General features: G+C 42.3%; 1 protein-coding gene across 4 annotated transcripts in view; it reads right to left on the bottom strand.

The window, feature by feature from the left end:
• Positions 1 to 9,769, bottom strand: part of hells (helicase, lymphoid specific) — a 57,114-nt gene extending 47,345 nt beyond the window's left edge. The window contains exons 1-4 of one of the 4 annotated variants that reach the window (XM_063071514.1): positions 9,695 to 9,769; positions 4,730 to 4,886; positions 3,451 to 3,573; positions 2,580 to 2,624 (exon numbers count right to left, since the gene is read on the bottom strand). In XM_063071514.1, coding sequence (XP_062927584.1) covers positions 2,580 to 2,624; positions 3,451 to 3,573; positions 4,730 to 4,886; positions 9,695 to 9,696 — 327 coding nt within the window. In that variant the 5' untranslated portion in view covers positions 9,697 to 9,769. Of the gene's footprint in view, positions 1 to 2,579; positions 2,625 to 3,450; positions 3,574 to 4,729; positions 4,887 to 5,008; positions 5,185 to 5,206; positions 5,221 to 9,499; positions 9,658 to 9,694 lie in introns of those variants that run through there. The other 3 variants (XM_063071513.1, XM_063071515.1, XM_063071512.1) reach the window with 3 other exon arrangements.
• Positions 9,770 to 13,949: the final 4,180 nt, after the last annotated feature.

Below are 13,949 nucleotides of genomic sequence, written 5' to 3'. Positions count from 1 at the left end.
AATACAGGGTTCAGAAAATCTAGCACCACTGTAGAATTTTCTCCACTTCTGCATAAATAAGACCTAAAATGTGATCAGATATTCATGTAGGCTCTAAACCTAGATAGAGAACCCAATTAAGTAAATGACACAAAAAAATTATACATGTTCATATATTTACTGAGAAAAATTATCCAACAGTACATGTATCTGTTGGAAAAAGTATGTGAACCTTTGCTTTCAGTAACTGAGTGACCCCCTTGTACAGCAATAACTTCCACCAAACATTTCCAGTAACTGTTGATCAATCCTGCACATCGGTTTGGAGGAATTCTGGGCCATTCCTCCTTACAAAACTGCTTCAACTCTGATGTCGGTGGGCTTTCTTGCAGGAATTACTTGCTTCAGGCCCTTCCACATTTCTATAGGATTAAGAACAGGACTTCCACTTGGCCATTCAAAAACTCACATTTTCTTCTTTTTAAACCATTCTGTTGTGATTTATTCATCTTTCAGAACATTGTCTTGTTGCATTATCCAACTTCAAGTGACAGACTGCCACCATGACATTCTCCAGTAAAATGTCAAGACGATTTTGAATTCATTGTTCCGTCAACGTTTACAAGCTGCCCAGGCCCTGAGGCAGTTAAGCAGCCCCAAACCATGATGTTCCTTCCACTATGCCACAGTTGGGATTAGATTTTGGTGTTGGTGTGCAGTGCCCTTTTTCCGCCAAACATAACAATGTGCATTTCTGCCAAAAAGTTCAACTTTTGTTTCATCTATCTACAGAATATTGTCCCAGAAGTGTTGTAGAACATCCAGATGGTCTTTTTAGGAGAGCAGTGGTTACCTCTGTGGTGTCCTTCCATGTACACCATTCTTGTTCAGCATTTTTCTTATAGTGGATAGATGAGCAGAGACTTTAGCCAAGTTCCAGAGATTTCTGCAGGTCTTTTGCTATTAACCTTGAGTTCTTTTTCCCCTCCTTCAGCATTGCGTGATGTGTTCTTGGTGTGATCCTTGCAAGATGCCTAATCCTTGGGAGAGTAGCAACAGTACTGAGTTTCCTTCATTTGTAGACAGTTACTCTTACTGAGGACTGGTGAACACTCAGGTCTTTAGAAATGCTTTTGTAGGCTTTTCCAGCTTCATGCATCTCTACAATTCTTTTAAGGTCCTCTGAAAGTTGTTTTGATCAAGGCATGGTGCACGGAAGCAGATCTGTCTTGAGAAGAGCAGGCTCCGTCAGCAACCTGACTTCGTGCGCCTTTTTTATAGGGCAGGGCACTTCCTCAACCCACACCTCCAATGTCAGCTCATTGACTGGAACACCTGACTCCAAATAGCTTTAGTAAAAGGCATTACCCCAGAGGTTCACAGACTTTTTCTAACAAATACCCGTAATATTGGATCATTTTTCTCAATAAATAAACAAGTGTAATCTTCTTGTGTTATTTATTTAATCAGGTTCTCTTTATCTAGTTTTAGGACTTGTGTGAAGATCTGATTACATTTTATGCAGAAATAGAGAAAATTCTACAGGGTTCAGAAACTTTCTAGCACCACTGTACACTGTGGTTATCATCTTGATCAGTCCCGGTAGTGGAACAGATAAAAGAACAGGTTTTAGTGCCAGAATGGACATGGTGTGCTAAAGGCCTGTTTCAGTGTGGTACTGGGAAAACAAAGGAAAAAAAGCTTTTATCTTCATTACCTCAAACTTGCTGGTCTAAAACCCAGACGTGTAATTTAAAATTTTGAATAAAGACCTGATGGAGTTCCCCACATCACCAAAACAGACAGAATGGAATCTGAAAAACGTTCCTTAAAAATAATGAACTGAATAAAAGGTAGAAAGTTGGGCTGATCCACATTAAAAAAAATTAAGAAATTCAACTTCGAAATTCATAGATTTAATATTGGATATGTTGATACACACTTCGACTACAATGCTCAAAACACTGCAGGAACAAGATCCAAGGTGTCAGATTTGGCTCAAAGATTAAAATCTGATAAAAAATCAGGAGTCACTATTTGCCCTCGAGGAAGGAAATCCTTGCCCAACCAAATGACATCCCTAGAACCATTGCAACATGGTTAACTCTTAACCTTTTAGATGTGACCCAATAACTGATAGCACAAGACAAAAACTACACTGCACAATGACCTTCATCATAGGAACTGCAGCAATCCAAGGCAGCACCTTCACATGAATGCTACAAGATGGATTTAAATTATGTCCTTGCCAGCAACACCCTCATCCCATGAGTGAATTTCAATATAAATGCAAAACTGGTTCCCACCTGTTCCTACTGGAGAACACTTCAAAAGTATGTATAATAAATATGCTTTTTGTAAAACCCATTTTAGACATAGAATGCTTCTCCACCCTGAGGAGGAATTTCATACCAGAGGTGTTGGAACATGGAATGCAATTGCGGTTATGAATATTTCAACGTTTTATGCAGGCTGCTGTGTATACTGTGGGTTTTTGATAGCACAGAAGTACGAAATTGCAAGTGCCCCAGCATCAACTTTTCACACCATGAATAAACCTCCAACCATGCATTACATATACATTTCTCGTGTATCATTACCAGCAGCTTCTGCTTTTTTTCAAGCTTTTCTTTCCTTTTCTGTTCCTATAAGAAACAAAGACAATGCTTTTCCATCATTTCCACATGAAAGAAAATCTCATCTTTTAAATATGCATGTGCTTAAAAACAAATAAAATGACAAAGAGAGTTGCCACCCAACAATGGAGGGGATAACATCAAGTGATTCCTCTAGGGGGTACGACAAATGATCCACTTCTAAAGAGTGTACACACTTGCACACAGACAGTTTCACAGAAATTCCTCTTTAATAGTGATTCTCATGCACAAGTATTTGCCTTAGGGTAGATGCACAACTTGGCTCTGTTTTATCATGCATTTTCCAACAAGGGCCACGGGACAGTAAATTGATTCAGGAGTCCTGGCTGGCTGTTCCTCTGTCTATTCAAAGCCTATAGAATCAACTACCCCCAATTCAGCAAAGACTTGTTTCCAATGATTTAATGACAGAACAAATAACGCTTTTAAATCAACGAACTCAAAGGGCAGATAAATTATTCAAAGGTTAGGAGCCTTGAACCAGCAAAATATTTCAATTATTTATCACCTGTATGGGCAGCACGAAGGGAAGAAATGTTAATTTTGATGCAGGAGAGAGCACAAATATGAACTTATCCCTTCAGTCGTGCACATACTCTTGCCATCTATTGAATTCACAGATACAAGTGACTGCATAGCTCTTGGAATCAATTCAAGCAAACCACAGGACATCAAAACATTGGAAGCATTGGAAATGTGATCCTGTGCATTCGAGCTTCAAGCCACCCATTTATCACTTCATTTTCCAGTTCTGGCTAACACTTCCCCGTGACGATGTTCCTTGAGGCACTGAGAATAAAACAAGAGTTGTTACCTCCTGTTGTTGTTGCTCCATCTTCATTAGCAAGAACTTGGAGTAAATGTTACTCTTCTCCAGTAAATGTTGTAATCTCTTGTAGCGCATTTCACGCGAGTCTTTTTCCCAAAACATTTTAGCCTGAACAAAGAAACATGTCATTGGGAAGCTTAGAACATAAACAAACGCAGCAATATATCAATCATTTCTAGTTATACTCATTGTACAAAAAAATAAATTGAGTCAGGAGATTCATTTATGAATACATAATTCTTTTCAGACACAAATGTCATTTCCTTTCACTGTGGATCAATCCCATTCGTTATTTCACTGCACTCCTACCCTGCTCCAATTACTCTCAGTAAAGCCAGCATGGTGTATTGGCAGATGCTCATTTTAAAATTGATCTGCTAGAGTAGAAAGAACAAAATTCTCTCATAATCTTCACCATTATCCCCCCTTCGAGACAAATAGATTAATTATTTATTTCTGAATAAATGGCAACATTCTGTTATAGTTAATTGTTGCAACATACATATTAAATACTCAATATGTATGTTCCAACAATTAACTAGATTTTTCCAAAATTTTGATTTATTTCACTTTCTGGTTTGGAGGTATGCATTTTCACTTACAAAGATGAAGCAGGAGACGACATGAATGTTCACACTTTAAAATTATCAGGGGGAAAAACCTTTGAGCATAGAAGAGAAAATGATCTCTCAACCCACATCTCCTGATATTCTAAGTGTCGCCACTTTTGCAAAGCCAACAGTGAGTTATCCTACTTTTGTTTTAGGTTGTGGTCCTAAGCAAGAAAGGGAATCCACTGTAATCAGTCAGTTGTAAATATGTTCAACAACGACTTTTGAAGACAGTGCGCTGAATTTTCAAAAACTCATTTGGATTTTCAAGACAGTGAGGTGTACAGATGGCTGTGTTCAATGAACAGCCATTGTGCATCACAAAATAAAACAAACTGGATCCAGTCAAGACTTGAAGTCAATTGAAAATTCTAAAACTCAACCTTCCCATTCAATTTGATTTAGTCATACTTTATTGATCCCAGGGGGAAATTGGTTTTCGTTACAGTTGCACCATAAATAATAAATAGTCATAGAACCATAAATAGTTAAATAGTAATATGTTAAATATGTTTTGAGCACTCGGAAACTTTTCAGTTGCTCAGAGCTGGCACTGAGTCCTGCCTGATGAATATGGTCAAAGTTGCTAAAGGTTTTCATGTGTTGTGCGGCCGCTGATACTATAGATTACAATGCAACTTAAAGATTCCTACCTGTTCCATCAGTTTCTTCTCTTCCTCCTGACCTTCCTCTTCCAGCTGCCTTTCTTCTTCCAACATACTGGCTGTAATGATCTCATTCACCTCAGCCATCTCACCGTTCACGTGCTCAGCCATCTCACCGTTCACGTGCTCAGCCATCTCGCTGTTCCTAATTTCATAGCAAGTCACACAGGGCAGGACATTTATTTAGATAGTTGCAAATAAACTAAATTACTCAGCTAGACAAGCGTTTGAGGAGATTCAGTACGCCACTAAAGACTTCAAAATTACCATCGATATACTATTGAGAGCTTTCTGACTACTTGCACCACAGCCTGGTGTGGAGGCTCTAATGAACAACATCGCAAGCTGCAGAGGGTTGTAGACGCAGTCAGATCCATCACAAGTACAACCCTACCTACCACTGAGGACATTTTCAAGAAGCGATACCTCAAAAAGGTGGCATCCATCATTAAGGACTCTCATTACCTGAGACATGCCCTCATCTTATTTCTACCATCAGGGAGGATGTAGAAGAGCCTGAAGACCCAATGTCAATAATTCAGCAACAGCTTCTTCTCCTCCATCATCAGATTTCTGATTAGTCCATGAACACGCTTCATTTTTTTTGGACAACATACATAAAAGTTGCTGGTGAACGCAGCAGGCCAGGCAGCATCTCTAGGAAGAGGTGCAGTCGACGTTTCAGGCCGAGACTCGCTGCTATGTCTATTCATGGCCTCCTCCACTGTCGTGATGAGGCCACACTTAGGTTGGATCAACACCTTATATTCCGTCTGGGTAGCCTCTAACCCGATGGCACGGAGCGTGAATCCTCCAACTTCCAACAATGCCCCCCCCCACCTCACCTCTCCTTCTCCTTCTCCATTTCCCATCCCTTTTCCCTCTCTCATTCATCTCCTTGCCTATCCATCGCCTCCCTCCGGTGCTCTTCCCCCCTTTTCTTTCTTCCATGGCCTTCTGTCTCTTTCACCAATCAACTTCCCAGCTCTTTACTTCATCCCTCCCCCTTCAGGTTTCACCTATCACCTTGACTTTCTCTCCACACTCCCCCACCCACCTTTTAAATCTACTCCTCAGCTTTTTATCCTCCAGTCCTGCCGAAGGGGCTCGGCCTGAAATGTCAACTGTACTCTTTTTCATAGATGCTGCCTGGCCTACTGAGTTCCTCCAGCGTTTTGTGTGTGTTGCTTGGGATTTCCAGCATCTGCAGATTTTCTCTTGTTAGTGATGTAGTCAGCTTTTTTCCCCCCCTCATTGTCTATACTTGAACATCTATCCACAGGGAAACAGTGTTCTTTTGCTGCTTATGATAAAACTACCCAATTATGAATAATAACGTAGACAAAATGATCATTTGCCAATCCAAGTTTGCAAAGAAGTGTCCAAAAAGAACAGACTATTCCTGCAAACTGAGTTAAATCAGTAAAGCTTTTCAAACTGCAGAGTGAAGCATCACTGGCCACAGATCCACACTTTAATAGTTATGGCGGCAGGGCTTATAACCAAAGAAGATTTTACTGACAGTCAAATCCCTGACAATGGTGGTAAGTAAGTACCCTTTTAAATCAGATTTTTTACACCACCTCAGATAAAACCACCACATGCTCAAATACTAAACACAACTGTTCACTGCACAGCTTTTCACATATTATGAAACTGAAGCAGGCACCCATAAGCTTCATGTCTGCTCTCTAAACACCAATCACTTCAGTCCGATTTGTCAGTTTCCTGTCGCTCTGCCTCTCTCTCACAGATGCCCATCAAATCCTTTTTGATTACTTTTAACTATAAACCCAGATGAGCGATTTACAGCAACCAGTGAACCCATCAGTATGGCTTAGATAACACACATCAAAGTTGCTGGTGAACGCAGCAGACCAGGCAGCATCTCTAGGAAGAGGTACAGTCGACATTTCAGGCCGAGACCCGGCCCGAAACGTCGACTGTACCTCTTTCTAGAGATGCTGCCTGGTCTGCTGTGTTCACCAGCAACTTTGATGTGAGTTGCTTGAACTTCCAGCATCTGCAGAATTCCTCGTGTTTGAGTATGGCTTAGGGATGTGATAGGAAATCAGAGCACCTGATGGAAACCCACGCAATCACAAGCAAAACATTTAAACTCAACAGACAGTACTTGGGGTTAGGATTAAACCCAGGTCCCAGCAACTGTGAGGGAGCACAAAAAGAATGAAAAATACATATGATTAATTACAGAATTTTCAGAGAAATGGTGCAGATTACAGACATATCTCAAAACATGACAGCATAAAGTACTCTTCTTAAACCAGACCAAAGAAGCTACGATGAGCTTCAATAGAAACAACTGTCATTACTTTTAAAGTACAATCAGTGAAGCAAAGGGAGAAATACTGAAAATGGTAATGCATGCACTAAACTGCAACAGAAAAAACAATGAGTTCAGGATGAATACTACAGTGCCTATAAAACATTCCCCCTCCCCTGGGAAGTTTTAATGTTTTATTGTTTTTCAGCATTGGCTCACAGTGGATTTAATTTGACTTTTTTGACATTGATCAACAGAAAAAGACTCTTTTGTGTCAAAGTGAAAACAGATCTCTACAAAGTGATCTAAATTAGTTATAAATATAAAACAAAAATAATTGATTGCATAAGTATTTTCCCCCTTTAATATGACACACCAAATCATTACTGGTGCAGCCCATTGGTTTTTGAAGTCACATAGTTAAATGGAGACCTATGTGCAGTCGTGGTGTTTCAATTGATTGTAGTAAAAATACATATGTATCTGGAAGGTCCAACTGCTGATGAGTCAGTATCCTGAAAAAAGCTACACCATGAAGACAAAAGAACACTCTAAGCAACTCCTCAAAAAGGTTATTGAAGATGGATACAAGAAAGTTTCCAAGTCACTAAATATCCCTTGGAGTAGTTAAGTCAATCATCAAGAAATGGAAAGAATATGGCACAGGTGTAAGACTGCCTAGATCTGGCATCCTCAAAAACCGAGTAACAGTGCAAGAAGGGCAGTGAGAGAAGCCACCAAGAGACCCAAGACAATTCTGGAGCAGTTACAAGCTTCAGGGCTGAGATGGGGGAGACTGCACATACAATTGTTGCCCGGGTGCTTCACCAGTCACAGCTTTATGGGACAGTGGCAAAGAGAAAGTCATTGTTGGAAAAAAAAAGTCAAATGAAATCTCAGCTAGAGTTTGCCAGAAGGCATGTGGGAGACTCTGAAGTCAGCTAAAAGGTGATATTATGGTCTGATGAAACCAAAATCAAGCTTTTTGGCCATTAGACTAAACACTGTTTGGCACAAGCCAAACAGCACACATCATCAAAAATACACCATTGCTACTGTGAGGCACAGTGTGGGGATGCTTCACTGCAGCAGGCCCTGGAAGGCTTGTGAAGGTAGAGGATAAAATGAATGCAGCAAAATACAGGAAAATCCTGGAGGAAAACCTGATGCAGTCTGCAAGAGAACTGTGACTTGAGAGAAAATGTTTTCCAGCAAGACAATGACCCAAGCATAAAGCCAAAGCTACACAGAAATGGCTTAAAAACAAAATTAAGGTCTAGAAGTGGCCAAGTCACAGTCCAGATCTCAATCCAATTGAGAATTTGTAGATGAACTTGAAAAGGGCTGTTCACCCATGATCACCATGCAATCTGACAGAGCTTGAGCGGTTTTGCAAAGAATGGGGAAAAATTGCAGAGTCCAGTTGTGCAAAGCTGTTAGAGACCTATCCACACAGACTAAAGGCTGTAATTGCTGCCAAAGGTGCATCGTTCTCGGCCTGAAACATCGACTGTGCTTCTTCCTATGGATGCTGTCTGGCCTGCTGCGTTCCACCAGCATTTTGTGTGTGTTGCATCTACAAAGTACTGGCTTTAAAGGGTGAGTGATCATGCAATCATTTTGTGTTTAATAATTGTAATAAATTTAGACCAAATTGTAGAAATTTGTTTTCACTTTGACATGAAGTCTTTTTGTTTATCAGTGTCACAAAAGCCAAATTAAATCCGCTGTGATTCAATGTTGTAAAACAATAAAATATGAAAACTTCCGGGGGGAGGGCTGAATACTTTTTATACGCACTCTGCATCCGAGAACTATGCTGTTGTTTTCAACATTACCAGGGAATTTCAAAATCCATGTTAAAAAGTTTAACAATTCAGTAACAGACAAAACCTCCGACAGTACTGCACTCCTTCAACATGTACCTGGGCAAAATTCAGGCGCTCCCTAGGAATATGTTCCGGGGAACACGAGGAGGAAAGGAGTCTGGGAATAAGGCCAAGGAACAGAGAATGTAAATACAAACGGGGCATTTTTCCAGCTTCCCAGAGTGAAGCCCAAAAGTAACCAACTCGGCCCCTCTTTCGATACCCAGGTTCAGATTCGTTAATTGGCACATACATGAAGATGCAACCTCTCATGCTCTCATCCCTCTCCTTGTTTCTCTGTCAACCGTCTTTCAGACTGGTCTATGCCTCCTCTCGGTCACTCTACACCACCGCCCGCTGCAGCCGTTCGCCGGCACCGGGAGTCCGCACCGCCCGCTGCAGCCGCTCGCCGGCGCCGGGAGTCCGCACCGCCCGCTGCAGCCGCTCGCCGGCGCCGGGAGTCCGCACCGCCCGCTGCAGCCGTTCGCCGGCACCGGGAACCGCACCGCCCGCTGCAGCCGCTCGCCGGCACCGGGAACCGCACCGCCCGCCCGCATGAGACACTACAGGCCGGCACCCGGCTCGACCACCCGACGCTTCTCTTGCCTGCTCCCGGTGTTGCTCCTGCTCTCACCCGGCGCCCACACCACCCGATGCATCTCTCGCGCCGTGCTCGGCTTTCGCGCCATTTACCAGCCAGTCCAACTGAGGAGCTCAGGGGAGCAGTTGCTGCCAAATATAAGATCTGAAAATTAATCCGAAATTGAACTGTACATATTAAGTACAATAAATTAGTTATACATTTACAAAGAATAGTTCTTTAACCCTCCGTCTAATTCCGGCTTCTCCTTTCCGTTGTAAATCAGTCTAACGTCCTAAGTCTCCCTACGTGGAACTTCCGAATGGAAAATGCTTCAAGTTACACAATGAGTGGGAGCGCGCAGCGTGGCCGAGCGTCCGCTGGCCGCGCGCGTGCGCGTTCCGGAACCGCGCGGCACGCGCACACGGTTGAGAGTACCTTCGCCTTCCAGGTGCGGGCGCGTGCCGGTGCGCGGGCAGGGAGAGGGGTCGGGTTTCGGGGTGGGCTGGCGCTCGGGAGGCACCGTGGAACCGGGGGTGGGGGCGCACGTGGCCTAACGGAGCACGCGAGCTGAGCGGAAGCCGCGTGCGCGCGGGGTTGGACCTGTGGAGGCGGCGGCGGTGGTGGTGAGAAGGTGTGCTCTGGTCCGTGTCGGTACTGTACTTCAACCATCTGGTTTACAACGTGTTGTGGGTCAGGCAAGCACTGAGGGAAGCTGTGTTGCTCGGGTAAAGGATCAGCTTTACTCCGCATATAACTTTACATCCATTAGAAATTTGTTGGCGCAACATTAAACACAAAAGCAACATATAAATGGATTTAGAGATTAAAGTACAGGTGTGGAATAAAATGTGCATAACTATATAAATACCGGCAGGTATTTACAATGTAAGCAGCAATATAAAATCGTTTTAAAGTGTTTACAGTGCAGTACAGTAGAGAGGACTGGAATGGTTGATCAGATTAACTGCCTGGGGGAAGAAACTTTAAAGATGATGTGAAGTTTTTGTTTTAATAGTCCTCTCTCACTTTCATGAAGGGAGCTTTTGAAAAAGACAGTTTGCTGTGTGGGTGGGTAACACCCACAATTATTTTTTCCCTGCCTGCTTTTTTGACTGTGAGCCCAAGTACTGCGCCAGTGCCATACTGGCGGCACCGCTGTTGTCGGCTGAATCAAAGGCGGTGATGAATCAGTGTGCAGGAGGGAGAATCAGAATCTGGTTGAATGGTGCCGCAAAAACAACCTCTCACTCAATGTCAGTAAACCAAAGAACCGGTTATTGACTGCACGAAGAAGAAATCGGGGGTCCATAAGCCAGTGCTCATTAGGGGATTGGAGGTGGAGAGAGTCAGTAACTAAATTCATGGGCATTAACCTGTCAGAGGATCATATAAATGCCATTTCAAGGGAGACACATCAGCACCTCTCCTCTCTACTTTCTCTACAGATTCGAGATGTCATCTAAAACTTTGACAATCTTCTATAGTTGCACGGTGGAGAGTACCCTGACTGGTTGCATCACGGCCTGGTCATGGAAACTCCGGTGCCCAAGAACAGAAAAGCCCAAGTGGTGGATACAACCCAGTTCATCACAGGAAAAACCCTCCCCACCATTGAGCACATCCACAAAGAGCATTGCCATGAGAAATCCATCATCAAAGACCTCTACCATCAAGTCTATTCTGTTCTCGTTGCTATCATCAGGAAGGAGATACAGGAGCCTTAGGTCCTACACAACTGAGTTCAGAAACAGATTTACGCTTCAACCATCAGGCTGCTGAACAGTGTGGACAATTTCACTTACCACACCACTGAACACAATCTATGGATTCACTTCAAAGACTCTACAACTCATGTTCTCAGTTATATTTGCATAGTTTGTCAATTGCACATTGATTGCTCATCAGTCTTTGTACTTTTTCCAAAGATTCAAAGTACACTTATTATCAAAGAATGTATAAGTTATACAGCCTGTTGTACAATTGCCACAAAGCAAAAAACCCAAAAGGCCAACAGCCAGTGTACAGAGAAAGAGAACAAAAAACAAATTATGCAAACAATAGAAGCAAGCAGCAGCATTACAAACCATATTGACTCCCTAACTCCGAATCCCTGGAGTAGGCCCAAAGCTTCGGTCTCAACTTATCATACCAGTGGGGCAAATTGACGTGAAGCTTACAGATATGGACTGCAACCGGAACAGACTCCCAGCCTCAGCAGTGCGGAGAGAGTAGTGAAAGCCAGCGAAATCGCCCCAATCTAGCCTCCAGCCCAGACACCTTGCCTTTCCAGTCTGTCTGATCCGGGCTTTTAAATTGTCCAAACAGCGGATCATGCCTCGCGTTAGGACCCAGACCCCGCTGCAGCAAAATGCTCTTGGTCTAGACCCCGCCGCCCAGCCCAAAGCTGTTTTCAACCTCGCCAAATTGGCTTGGCACTTTGAGCAATCCAACCTCGCACCTGGTCAGTTGGACGGGCATCAAAACTGCCTTCTAAATCGCTCACATCAACTCCAACTGCACCGATTCTGCAACGCACCAGCATTACTCTTCCCTCAAATTCACTTCGCCTTTGCTCCCCTCTTCAATGTTTGTGGCGATAGATTACCACAATTTACTTCTGAGAAGCTGTTATTAATCATGTTCATTGATTCTGTTATATTTCTTTGCCTGCAGGAAAAAATGAATCTCAAGGTAGTATGATGACAGTGTAAGACCAGAAGACATTGGAACAAAATTAGGCCATTCAGCCCATTGAGCCTGCTTCCTCATTCCATTATAGCTGATTTATTATCCCTCTCAACCCCATTCTCCTGCTTTCACCCAATAATCTTTAACACCTTTATTTATCAAAAATCTGTCAACCTCTGCTTTAAGTATATCTAGTGTCTCGGCCTCCATAGCAATGAATTCCACAGATTCACCACTCTCTGGCTAAAGAAATTCGTCTTCTGTTCTGAAAGGACAGCATTGTATTCTGAGGCTGTGCCCTCTGGTCATAGACTTCCCCAGTATAGGAAGTGACCTCTGCATGTCCACTCTGTCCAGGTCTTTCAATATTCTATAGTTTTCAACACGATTTCCTCCCTCATTTTTCTAACCTCCAGTGAGTACAGGCCCAGAGCCATCAAACGCACCTCACATGTCAGCCTTTTTCAGGATCATTCTCATGAATCTCCTCTGGACCATCTCCGATGCCAGCACATCTTTTCTTAGATCATCATCATCAGGTGCCATGCCCAGTTTGAGCTTTGACTGCCATGGCCCATACACTCCTGTTTCGGGTCAAGTGGATCAATTCATTGTTATTCATTTCTAGTTCTTTGGCTGCTGTCTCCATCATCATTTGTCTTTGTCTTCCTCTTGCTTTCTTCCCTGCAATCTTCCCCATAATTAGCATGCATTCTAACTCCTCTTTCCTAATCACATGTCCAATGAAGTTACATTGCCTTTTCATGATCTCATACATTATTTCTCTTTTTGTGTTTGCTCTGTTCATGACATCCTCGTTAGATATTCGTTTCATCCGTGATATACTTTGCATCCTCCTCAAAAACCACATCTCTGCTGCTTCAATTCGTTTCCTCATGTTACTAGATATTGTCCAACATTCTGAACCATATAACATAACTGGATAAACGTAACATTTCAGTACTCTAAGGCAGGATGTCATGCCTAGTTTAGTATTGGTCAGTATACTCTTCATTCTTGTAAAGGTGTCTTTTACCATCCCTATTCTTTTGATGTCCAAGTCGCACCGGCCATCCGATGTCACCCAGCTTCCTAAGTAGCAAAAGTTCTGTACTTGTTTTATGTCTTCCCCGTTTATTCTCAGCCTGCAGATAGGATTCTCTTTCTTTTTGGATATCACCATACATTCTGTCTTTTTGTAATTGACACATTTTTGCACTTTCTTCAACTATTATATCAATTAAGTTTTGTAGTTCTTTCTCTGTACTTGCAATTAACACAGTGTCATCTGCATATCTGAAATTATTGATGTTTTCACCGCCAACTTTGATTCCCAAGATGTCTGTTATTTTTTGTAATATTGTTTCACTGTACACATTAAATAAATCAGGGGAGAAAACACACCCTTGTCTAACGTTTCTCTTGATTTTCGTAAACTGACTCACTTCTCCATCTATTCTTACAACCACAGTTTGTTCCCAGTACAGATTTCTGATTAGGCGGAGGTCTTTCAAATCTAGATTAGAGTTTTCTGTAATATTTCAAATAACTTATTGTGCTTCACTTTATCAAATGCTTTTGTGTAGTCGATAAAACAAACAAATCTTTGCACTTGAATAGCTCGTTCTGATAGTATCCTTAACATCAATATTGCATTTCTTGTACCTTTGTCTTTCACAAAACCACATTGTTCTTTGCCTATTTCAGCTTGTATCTTACTTTTAGCTCTTGTCATCAAAATTCTTAGAAGTATCTTGGTGATATGACTCATTAAATTTATGATCC

Source organism: Mobula hypostoma, chromosome 19, assembly GCF_963921235.1.
Source record: "Mobula hypostoma chromosome 19, sMobHyp1.1, whole genome shotgun sequence".
NCBI lineage: Eukaryota > Metazoa > Chordata > Chondrichthyes > Myliobatiformes > Myliobatidae > Mobula > Mobula hypostoma.
Note: the sequence above shows the minus strand (reverse complement) of the source record. Positions and strands in the feature narration are given on the sequence as shown.